Below are 11135 nucleotides of genomic sequence, written 5' to 3' on the forward strand. Positions count from 1 at the left end.
AGGCTTCATTCTTGGTAGAAAGATTGCTAATAATGTCATTCTAGCTCATGAGCTAGTCAAATCTTACACTAGAGCCTAGATATCCCCTAGATGTATGATAAAGGTTGATCTCCAGAAAGCTTATGACTCAGTAGAATGGATCTTCTTACAACAGGTGATGGAGGAGCTTAGATTCCCTGACAGATTTATCAGATGGATAATGGAATGTATTAAGACTGTCAACTATACTATTCTTGCGAATGGAGAAACCACATAACCTTTCAATGCTGCCAAGGGTCTTCGACAAGGAGATCTCATATCCCCTTTTCTCTTTGCAATAAAGATGGAGTACTTGAGTAGATCACTGCATCAACTTAAGAAGGAGCCTCACTTCCAATATCATCCCAGATGTAGGAAGCTGGGCATTATTTATATGAGTTTTGCTGATGATCTTCTGTTATTTACTAAGGGTAATCTATCCTCAGTGGCCACATTCTATAAATGCTTTTCTCAATTCTCTCAGGCATCAGGCTTACAGACTAATCTAGGAAAAAGCTATGTATATTGTGGTGGGGTGAAGCAGGCTATGAAGGTCCAGATATTGACACACCTGGGTTTTGAAAGTGGAACATTACCCTTCAAGTACCTAGGCATTCCTTTGTCTACAAAGAAAATAGCTCTCATATAGTGGTAACCATTTATTGAAAAGATCACAGCCAAGATTTCTTCGTGGACTGCTAAAATTCTTTCTTATGCTGGCCGTGTGCAGCGCTGGTCACGTCTGTAATATTTGGCATACAAGTATACTAGGCTCAATTGTTTATCTTACCTGCTAAGGTACTGAAAATGATAGAAACATTCTGTAGAAGCTACATCTGGTCTGGAACTAACACAATAACCAAGAAGTCCTTAGTAGCATGGGAAAAAATCTGTTCTCCCAAGTCAGCTGGCGGACTTAACCTCATTAACCTTCCTTTGTGGAACAAAGCAGCAATTGCCAAAACTTGTTGGGATTTAGAAAACAAACAAGACATGCTATGGATAAGGTGGATCAATGCATATTATATCAAAAAACAATAGCTATAACAAATGTCAATACCACGGCAAGGAAGTTGGATGGTGAGACAAATAATTGGATCTAGAGCAACTCTGCTGCAGACACAGAGTATAAATGATAACAACAAAAGCATTATTAGACAAATATACTTGCAGCTCCTAGGTGATTTATCAAGAGTAAGCTGGAAATGCCTGATTTTCTAGAATACTGCTAGGCCAAAGGCAGTCTTTACTATGTGGTTGTTGCTCCATGAACGATTGCCAACTAAAGATAGGCTAGCCAGCTGGGGTATAACTATTATCCCTCAATGTGTTATGTGTCAAGATCAAGATGAATTAAGGTAGCACCTCTTTGTTACATGCCCATACACTAGAGAAATGTGAAAAAAAGTAATGACTTGGGTTCAAAGATCACATATGTCTACCACTTGTTGGGATCAACATCTTCAGTGGATCATCAAGCAGGGAAAAGAAAAATCCAAGAAGGCTAGCATCTTCAAAATGATCTATGCTGAGATTTCACATGCAATATGGATTGAAAGAAACACACGTATATTTGAGCAAAGGTACCGAGGGAGTGATGTCCTTGTGCGGGAGATAGCATACATATGCAATGTTAGAGTAGCTACTCGAGCTAGGAGCTACATACAACAGAGTAGATTCATTAGTTTTGTTTGTAAATAGGTATCCTTTGTTTTGTCTTTCAGCTTTGAGATAGTCAGCTGAGTTAGCATGACTATAGTTTGTACAGTTTCTCTTTGGTGATTAATACAAAAGAAAGTTAATTACCCAAAAAAATATACTATCATGAAAATGAAACAGTAAATAACAAAGCTCTATAACTTGTTTGATCAAGCTTCTAAAATCAGCTTATTTTGAAATGTGCTATTTTTAAAAATATTTTTCAAAAAAGTATTTTTTATGAAAAGCAATTTGTGTTTGGTTAATTAATTTAAAAAATATTTTTTAGTAGCAATTAGCATTTGGCCAAACTTTTAAAAAATACTTCTAAATATTAATTACTTTTTTCTACTTCTCAAAAACTACTCATAATTGTATTCAAAAGTTTTTTATTCTAAAAGCTTGCCAAATATCTAAATTTTGAAAAATATTTTTGACCAAAAACAAGCTTGGTCAAACAGTCTGTTAGTCCGAGAAAAGGGAAGCAACCGATGCCGGATATGTCATTGAACAGCAGGAGTCTTCCCTGATCTTTTGCTTTTTTCTTTTCTTCGAGAATCTTCCTCCATGTTCGTAACCACAAAAAAAATGACGAAATAATAGTAGTAGTACATTTCGTTCAAACACTACAAAGAGAACATTTGCCTCACTGTTTCTGTACAAAAATCCCGCTTTATTCACAGCCAACTTTTCAACATGTCATTAGCTTGTTCTTTTATCAGTTATCACCCCCTTTAAAGTACTATTCCTTCTTCTTTAACTTTTGTAATTATTCTTTCTGGTCATAAGTAGTGAATCATCCAGAACAAGCCAAGAATCACCTTCCCCTTTTTATTAACTTCTTGAAACTAAACACCACTTCTCTAAATGGAAAAAAAAAACTAACCCCACTTCTCTTAAGTACAATACAGTTGTAATCCTACTTCATACCCTGAAGAATAACACCAAATTACCTTACACCAAACTCAAAATACCCATTCTTGCCATGGGTACATCCGAACCAGAGGACTCTATTCTGAAAATAAATAGCAGAGAATCCCCCAAAACACCTAAAGAAACTGAATTGTCCTTTTCTTCAAAACCCCATTTCAACAAGAATGACAGCAACAACAGTAATAAAGATTTAAACATAGTGAATGAGTCACCAGTTTCACAACATTCACCATTACACATTGCCCAGGAAGAAGCTTTACACTGCAGTTCCAGCTCTTCTTTAAGGAAAAAATCTAGTCTTTTGGTGAGTAGGACCAAATCAAGGCTATTGGACCCACACCCACCTGAGCAAGATCAGAGGTCTCAGAATGTTGTAATGAAATCTGGAGCTTTATTAAGAGATAGTGAAATTGAAGATGATGACGCTTTTTCAGATGAGGATTTGCCCGAGGAGTACAAGAAACTGAAATTTAGTCCATTAACTGTACTTCAGCTGGTGAGTTTGATTGTAATTATTGCAGCTTTAGTTTGTGGTGTTATATTTAAAGTATTGAGGGGAAAAAAGGGTTTTGGGCTTGAATTGTGGAAATGGGAAGTAATGATTTTGGTGTTGATTTGTGGAAGATTGGTTTCTGGTTGGGGGATAAGGTTAGTGGTTTTCTTGATTGAGTGTAACTTTTTGTTGAGGAAAAGGGTTTTGTATTTTGTGTATGGGTTGAGAAATTCAGTGCAGAATTGCATTTGGTTGAGTCTGGTTTTGATTGCTTGGCAATGTATTTTTGACAAGAAGGTTGATAAAATGACTGGTGGGAAGGTTCTACCTTATGTATCAAGTATTTGGGTTTGTCTTTTGGTTGGTGCATACATTTGGTTACTGAAAACACTTCTTGTGAAGGTGCTGGCCATGTCATTTCATGTTAGTACATTCTTTGACCGGATTCAAGAATCTTTGTTCAATCAATATGTGATTGAGACGTTGTCTGGGCCGCCGTTGATTGAGATTGATCAGCAGGAGCAAGAGGAGGGAGAGAAGGTTATGGCTGAAGTGCAGAAACTTCAGAGTGCTGGGGCTACATTGCCTGCTGATCTAAAGGCGAGCATATTTGCAAAGAGACCGATTCGAACACCACGCAAGACACCTACGTCTGCTACTCCGAGGAGTTCTGCATTTTCGAGGGTTATTTCTGAGAAGGTGAAAGAAGAGGAGGGAGGAATCACTATAGATCATTTGCATAAACTGAATCAGAAGAACATTTCTGCTTGGAATATGAAAAGGCTGATGAATATGGTTCGAAATGGTGTGCTGTCAACTTTGGATGAGAAGCTACCACAGTCGACTCATGAGGATGAATCGGCTGTGCAGATCACTAGTGAAAAAAAGGCTAAAGCTGCAGCCAAGAAGATATTTAACAATGTGGCCAAACCTGGCTCCAAGTAAGTTAATTTCCTTAAAAAGACAAGTTCAGTTTCCTTATTGTACCTTACCTATCTCTTTGGACTGCTGATGTTAACAACAATTAGTTGTTGCCTTTAAATTCCTATGTTATCATAGCTCTCTAGTTGATATCTGATATCTCTGCTACTATTTCTGAAACTTATCGTGTTAGTAAAATACAATAGGATAATATTAAGTGCCCGCTTCACCGAAAGCTGGACCAGCATTTATAGTCCACAATTCTTTTATATTCTTAGATCTTGTGTTGTTCTATAATCTATTGTTTTCCAAGCTCATTGGTTTACTTAACTAGTGATCTGTGACTGCCATCAGGTTCATCTATCTGGAGGACTTGATGCGCTTTATGAGAGAAGATGAGGCTGTGAAAACAATGCGCCTTATTGAAGGTGGAACTGAAACCAGCGGCATAAGTAAAGGGGCTTTAAAAAACTGGGTGGTGAGTATGTAAGGCCAATTTGCCTCTTCTTTCCTACATTTTCTGTACTCAGTTTTTTGCTGATGCAGAATATGCAAGTTGTCCTTGAATAGTCAACCTTTTTTCTTGGATAAATTAGTACGAACCCATCTTAAAATGTAGCAAACAAAAAATTTTGGTATTCATTTCAAATCATAGCTACAAAATGAAGAAAGATGGCTAGTTTCAAGAAAACATTCTTTTTTCACTTTCACATTTCACTTTCACATGGAGATTAGCATGTGAAGTAAGAGTGCCCGGGTATGAAAAGATGTGTTCTAGCTGAATGTAGCCCAACGAATTTAAAGCAAAAGTAAATGAAAGACTTTGAAATATTGATATCCGATGAGAATGCGAGCTTTAATCGAAAACCTAGACTTGAGGCGGAATTTGGCCTTTCTTGCAATTTTTTATTTTTGGATATCCTAAATTAGCACAAGATTTATAGGATTATAATGTTTTACTTTATATTTCCCTTCCAGGTTAATGCATTTAGAGAACGAAGGGCTCTTGCTCTGTCTTTGAATGACACTAAGACTGCTGTAAACAAACTTCATCAAATCTTGAACGTCCTTGTTGCAATTATCATATTGGTCATCTGGCTCCTTATTCTCAGAGTTGCCACTACACATTTCTTGGTCTTTTTGAGTTCCCAGTTTCTTCTGGTAGTATTCATCTTCGGTAACTCAGCCAAGACAACATTCGAGGCAATCATCTTTTTATTTGTGATGCACCCATTTGATGTAGGCGATCGTGTTGAAGTTGATGGAGTTCAGGCAAGAAATTCTTGCGTTTCAAAGCATATGTTTGATTGTGTTCTAACTTGTATACTAAAGAATTTCTTTAATGCTTGTGTTTCAGTTGGTAGTTGAAGAGATGAATATACTGACAACAGTTTTCCTAAGATACGATAACCAGAAGATCATATATCCAAACAGTGTCCTATCGACAAAGCCCATAAGTAATTATTACCGTAGTCCAGACATGGGAGATTCAGTTGATTTCTGCATTCATATCTCAACTCCCATGGAAAAGATTGCTATGATGAAAGACAGAATAACAAGGTATATCTACAGATATGTGTGGAACTTCGAGCTATTGTAGTCTCACTTGCTTTTTCACTTAGCTAAGCATTAGAAAAACATGCTCATCATAATAGTGTGGAAAGGACTCTGATTCGTCATATTCGTCCATAGAATTCTTACTCTTATAGGTGGATATATGAAATCCAAGATTGCTGTTATAACTAGTAATAATATAATTGGCTTGGCATGCTAATGGTAAAATAACTAAGCGATAGTACTTTTGACTTTCTTCTTAAGCTTGATCACGAGGAGTTGTTAATATTCTTGAAGTTTTGATTAGTTATGGTTATGGCTTCTGCACTGGCAGGTATATTGAGAACAGGAGTGATCATTGGCACCCAGCTCCATTGATTGTAATGAGGGACGTGGAGAACTTGAACGGAATAAAATGGTCAGTGTGGCCCTCACACACAATGAATCACCAAGATATGGGAGAGAGATGGGCGAGGAGAGCTCTTCTGCTTGAAGAAATGGTAAAAATATTCAGGGAGCTGGATATCCAATACCGTATGCTACCTCTTGATGTCAACATTCGTACCGTGCCACCATTGTCATCAAGCAGAGCTCCCTCTAACTGGACACTTTGTGCTTAATTGATCGAAAAGGTCACACATTTGAGAATCATTATAGATCATTCAAGAGGGTTGTGATGGTTTGTTGCCGGAGCAATTTTCCACAAATGCTCAAGAAGGGTGTAGGCCGAAAAGTATTAATCCAACTGTGAATGATCCAGTATTTTTGTTTCTAATCTAATACTAATAGCCAATGGTTGTGTACATAGTTAATTTGATGTCTTTTTTCTGTTGAAAATGTTGTAATATGAACCTGAGACCCTTTACTAATTTATAAGTCCGAACTGTAATTAGATGTTCAAGAGGCCACAAGCTCATTGTCACTAGTTGATTGTAAGTAGTAGATGTTATAAGGCCATAAGATCATCGTAATAAGATATTGTTGGGGCGAGTATTCACTGTCCTAATTAATTAAAATTTGTGCCGCAAGGCTAACTTAAGGGGAATCCTTCTAATAAGAAATCATGACTCAATTCAATACCTTTAATTAAAGACGAAAAAATCTCATTCATTCCCTCACAATGTTGGTAAAATTAACAAAGGTTGTTGATGGTATTCCTTTACTAAATATTAAGCGATTGACTTGGTCGATTTTAGCATACGAAATTACAATTACCGTGGTGAGCTCAGAGCCACAAAGTTTAACTATAGCTTTCTTTGACAAAATGGACACGAGGAGCACTTACAATCCACAATGTTAGTTGTATCACCCTCTGTTTTAAAAGGCGTTTTTGGGACGAGGCGTACCAAAAACGCTCCGGGGCGAAAGTCTCAAGAGGCGTATGTCCGGGCATTCGGGGCATACGCCCTTACGTTCGGGGCGCATTGTTTTAGTAAGGAGTAAGCCCCAGAGACTTTTTCAAATTAAAATAAAATTTGGTTAATTAGTCCTTCATATAATACCCAAATTCTCAAAAGTCATTTTAATAATTACTCAAAAGGTTTAAAAAGGAACTCAAAAGTAATAAATTTAAAATTAAAGACCTTTTTTATTGATTTAAGCACTAATTCATGATTTTCCCAAATTTTTATCTTGTCCACTAGTCTGCTAATATCTCCCAAAAGCAACGAATATTTAATTTTTTTTACAAATAGAAAGAGAACTACATTTTTTTTCATAGCAGCAAATTCAAAGTTCAAATTGCAGGTTAATCATCTTTTTTGTTCCTCCATATAGAAAACTTTATTCTTTTAGACTCAAATTACTTGTGCTTGTAAATAACGTATAATAAATTATTTTGATTAGTTTTGTGTGGGGATGGAGCACACATATATATAGTTTTCTTCAATTTTTATATAATTTTACATATTTATAAATATTAATTGGGGCTTACGCCCCGCTGAGACATATGTAAAACGGGTCGCCTTACGGCCACGCATAAAAACGCTGGTATCACCTTAATATTTTAGCGTAACCAGACCTATCACCTATATCGCTTTAAAAAATTAAAATTGGTGGTCCCCGCTCGTAAAGAAAAGGATAAAGTGCAAGGAATGTAGCCCACTGAAGAGTATAAGAGCATAACATAATTCACAAAACTCACTACTTTCTTGATTTTATAGCTTTTTCAGATGGCTAGTCCAGTGAAAGTATATGGACCGACCTTGTCAACTGCAGTTTCAAGAGTTCTAGCTTGTCTTCTTGAAAAAGATGTCCAGTTTCAGCTTCTCCCAGTTAATATGGCCAAAGGGGAACACAAGAAACCTGACTATCTCAAAATTCAGGTAAGTGTTTAGACTCATTTTTTTCTTAAAACAATTTGTCTACTCTATTTATCTCTTATTTTATCCTAATTTTAAACAGCCCTTTGGACAAGTCCCAGCTTTTCAAGACGAGAACATCACTCTGTTTGGTAATTACACTTCTAGTCCTTTATCTTCCCCATTTTCTAAAATACCCATGTCCTCCCAAACTTGCAGCATACACTCCTGGAAGTAGGGGTGGAAAATTCTTTTGGTAGTTCCAGTCTAAAATTTGGATTTTTAAACTGCATTTGCCAAGAATTCTTCGATTATATGGTAGTATGTACTGGTGCACAATTTGGGTCTTGTTCTTTTTGTATGGTTATACTAAGAAGGAATTTGGGTCTTACACTGTTGTTGATGATGCTTATTCTAACAAGCAGGGGCGGCTCAAGGATATGCGGGCTTAAGGCCAAAGTTTAATATGTGACCTAAATTTTTAAAAGATAATTATAATATACGTTTTATTTGAAATATATTCTTCTAACTTTTTGAAATACAAAGTTGTTAATAATCTTTTTTATAATCGATTTTCTCTAATTATCTTTATTCAATTGATAATATAGTCAGCTCATTTAATTTTTCTTGAGATATTATTGATATTAGATAATATTTTATAGAACAATAGAAGTATAGAATTATTGGAAGCTTAAAAGTATTGTTGAACAGTGGAGCTAATGAAATCTTGTAGAAAGAAAGTGAGTAGTAAAATATTGGAGAAAGAAGGTGAGTAAGAATATTAAAGAGAAAGACAGAAAATATATAGGGGTTTCTGAAATATAAAGAGATTGGAGAAAAGAAAGATTGACTTGGACATATTAAGAAAGGGAGAGTGAATTTTTGTATACATTATCTAATGAAGGAGTAAAACTGAAACGTTGCGAAAACTATTCATCTATCCATTTTTAAATATGTCAAATTATTACTTTATTTACGTACCTAAAGAGCTCTATTTTCTTTTATATTAAAAACTCTAATTTTGTATTAAAAAGTACTAAATATTATTTTTTAAATACCTATAAACCTATTCTTTTTAAAAAATGCCCCCCCCCAAATTTGGGGGCCTAAGGCACATGCCTTACCCCTCGTCACATTAGAGCCGGCCCTGCTAATAAGCAATAATGTTTTATACTTCAGTACGACACAAGAGTGGTGATTTGTGTTGTATCCAATTTTCGCATTGAAGAACCTGATTTTTCTATGTATTTCTTATACTACAATTGCGGAATAAAGTAATGCAGAAAGTAAAGAACACAATGATTTTTACGTGAAAAATACCCCGCTCAAAAGGTGAAAAAATCACTATCTATTACCCTGTAGGATTTTTCCCAAACACTTCATTAAACTCACTAAACACTAAGCTAAAACAAAGTTTATAAAACTCTTGCAAACCCAAGGATTAAACTCTAACCTTGTAGCAACACACCGGAGGTTGTTGCGTCTACTTCAAGTTAATTCTAACTCGAATGTAACAACTCAAGTACCTAGTACACTTGCTTCTAAAGAAAGCTGAAAGGTACAACTTGAAACACCTACTACACTTTGAACTAGAAATAAAGACAGACACAACTCTTTACGAAACTGGTTCTTCAATCTGGTTCGTGTAGCTTAAGGATCGCACCCTAGAATCTCACAAGAATTGATCACAAAATGCCTTGCTATTTTGCTTTCAATTCTTGGTTTGCTTCAGTATGTGATCGTAAAAGATAACACCACTTCTGTTGCTTTCAATTCTTGGTTTGCTTTCGTATGTGTTCGTAAAAGAGAACATCACTTATGTATATGGAGTTAGTAAATAAAAGCCTATTGTCTTACACTTCCTTGGTGGAAGAGTTCTAGTTAACTTTAACCTTTTACCCTTTCCTTATTTTGGGTAAAGTTCTCTTCAAATAAGAAGTCTTGCTCCTTATCACATATGCAATCTTTTGGTTTAGGGTTTATCAGAAATAACCACTTATACTTCTCCCTTTCACGTGCATACCTTTTGCTTGTTTACAACTATAATCTGTATACTGGGGTTCATGCATGTGTTCCTTTGTCAGATCATCAAAACCTATAATGCCCAAGTCAACAAGAAATTTGGGTTTACTTTCCAAAACATGATACTACTTGATGATGGTTATCCTATATAGCTTATACTAGTATGAATGGCCCAGTCTTCCATTGTTGTTCATGATGCTTACACATACTAGTATGCAAATTTGGGTATTTACACTGTTTTATAACGCTTATATATGGAATTTAGTTCTTTCGTTGTTGCTCACGATGCTTATGCTAGTGTGGAATTTGGGTCTTAATTGCTGTTCATGATGTTTATTAATATAGAATTAAGGTCTTATAAAGTATTGACGATGATTATAATGTTATGGAGTTTATTTTTTACATTGTTTTCTGTCTTGTGTTTGGTAAACCCAGAATCCAGATCTATAAATAGGTACATATGTGACAAATATGGACATCAAGGAAATAAGGGGCTGTACGGAACAAACCCGTTAGAGAAAGCATCTATAGATCAATGGATAGAAGCAGAAGGACAAAGCTTCAATCCGCCAAGTTCAATTCTCGTATTCCAATTGGCTTTTGCACCGCGAATGAAGATCAAACAAGACGAGAACTTGATCAGACAGAATGAAGAGAAGCTCAAAAAAGTGCTTGATGTGTATGAAAAGAGGCTCGGAGAGAGTCAGTACTTGGCCGGAGATGCATTCACATTGGCTGATCTCTCTCACCTTCCAAACATCCAATATTTGGTGAACGGGACAGACAGAGCAGAGCTCTTCACTGCAAGAAAGAACGTGGGAAGGTGGTGGGATGAGATATCTAGCCGAGAATCGTGGAAGAAGGTAGTTGATATGCAGACCTCACCCCCTCCCTCCTAAGGCTTGTTGAAATCGTTTGTTTTCATGGATTGTATTGTTCTGTTGTTTGTGATGTTGAGAGTTTTATTTTCTCCAATTAGACTAACTACATCCCCATCTATGGGTTGAATAATGATTAATAGTTTAGACTACCTACAGCTACATTTGTCATTTGTGAGTTTAATAATCTTTTGTGGATATATAAAAGACTCCATTTTCTTTTATATAAGTGTCAAAATGTGGACATCAGGTGGCATCCTAATGCTAAAAAAGATCTATTTTTGCTATAAGTTGTAGAACTTTAGAATTTTATGATGC

General features: G+C 35.9%; 2 protein-coding genes across 2 annotated transcripts; both read left to right on the plus strand.

Moving 5' to 3' along the window:
* The first annotated feature begins 2233 nt into the window (after positions 1-2233).
* On the plus strand, positions 2234-6518 carry LOC104115228 (mechanosensitive ion channel protein 8-like). Its single transcript, XM_009625812.4, has 5 exons — positions 2234-4083; positions 4418-4541; positions 5042-5335; positions 5421-5623; positions 5952-6518. Exons 1-5 carry the CDS (start codon positions 2702-2704, stop codon positions 6235-6237), a joined length of 2289 nt encoding a protein of 762 aa, XP_009624107.1. The 5' UTR covers positions 2234-2701; the 3' UTR covers positions 6238-6518.
* A 1202-nt stretch (positions 6519-7720) lies between these two features.
* Positions 7721-11046, plus strand: LOC104115229 (glutathione S-transferase-like). The gene is made up of 3 exons (XM_009625813.4): positions 7721-7941; positions 8021-8069; positions 10375-11046. The coding sequence occupies exons 1-3, from the start codon at positions 7789-7791 to the stop codon at positions 10836-10838; spliced, it is 666 nt and encodes a 221-aa protein (XP_009624108.1). The 5' UTR covers positions 7721-7788; the 3' UTR covers positions 10839-11046.
* The last annotated feature ends 89 nt before the right edge of the window (positions 11047-11135 follow it).

The sequence above is a fragment of the Nicotiana tomentosiformis genome, chromosome 12 (genome assembly GCF_000390325.3).
Source record: "Nicotiana tomentosiformis chromosome 12, ASM39032v3, whole genome shotgun sequence".
Taxonomy (NCBI): Eukaryota; Viridiplantae; Streptophyta; class Magnoliopsida; order Solanales; family Solanaceae; genus Nicotiana; species Nicotiana tomentosiformis.

What these genes read in the sequence shown, in the direction of transcription:
- LOC104115228 (XM_009625812.4), top strand. Translation starts at nt 2,702, where the DNA reads ATGGGTACATCCGAACCAGAGGACTCTATTCTGAAAATAAATAGCAGA. An exon ending in GTGGCCAAACCTGGCTCCAA is followed by an intron (nt 4,084 to 4,417) that starts GTAAGTTAATTT and finishes GACTGCCATCAG; the next exon opens with GTTCATCTATCTGGAGGACT. An exon ending in GGGCTTTAAAAAACTGGGTG is followed by an intron (nt 4,542 to 5,041) that starts GTGAGTATGTAA and finishes TTTCCCTTCCAG; the next exon opens with GTTAATGCATTTAGAGAACG.
- LOC104115229 (XM_009625813.4), top strand. Translation starts at nt 7,789, where the DNA reads ATGGCTAGTCCAGTGAAAGTATATGGACCGACCTTGTCAACTGCAGTT. An exon ending in CTGACTATCTCAAAATTCAG is followed by an intron (nt 7,942 to 8,020) that starts GTAAGTGTTTAG and finishes AATTTTAAACAG; the next exon opens with CCCTTTGGACAAGTCCCAGC. An exon ending in CGAGAACATCACTCTGTTTG is followed by an intron (nt 8,070 to 10,374) that starts GTAATTACACTT and finishes TGGTAAACCCAG; the next exon opens with AATCCAGATCTATAAATAGG.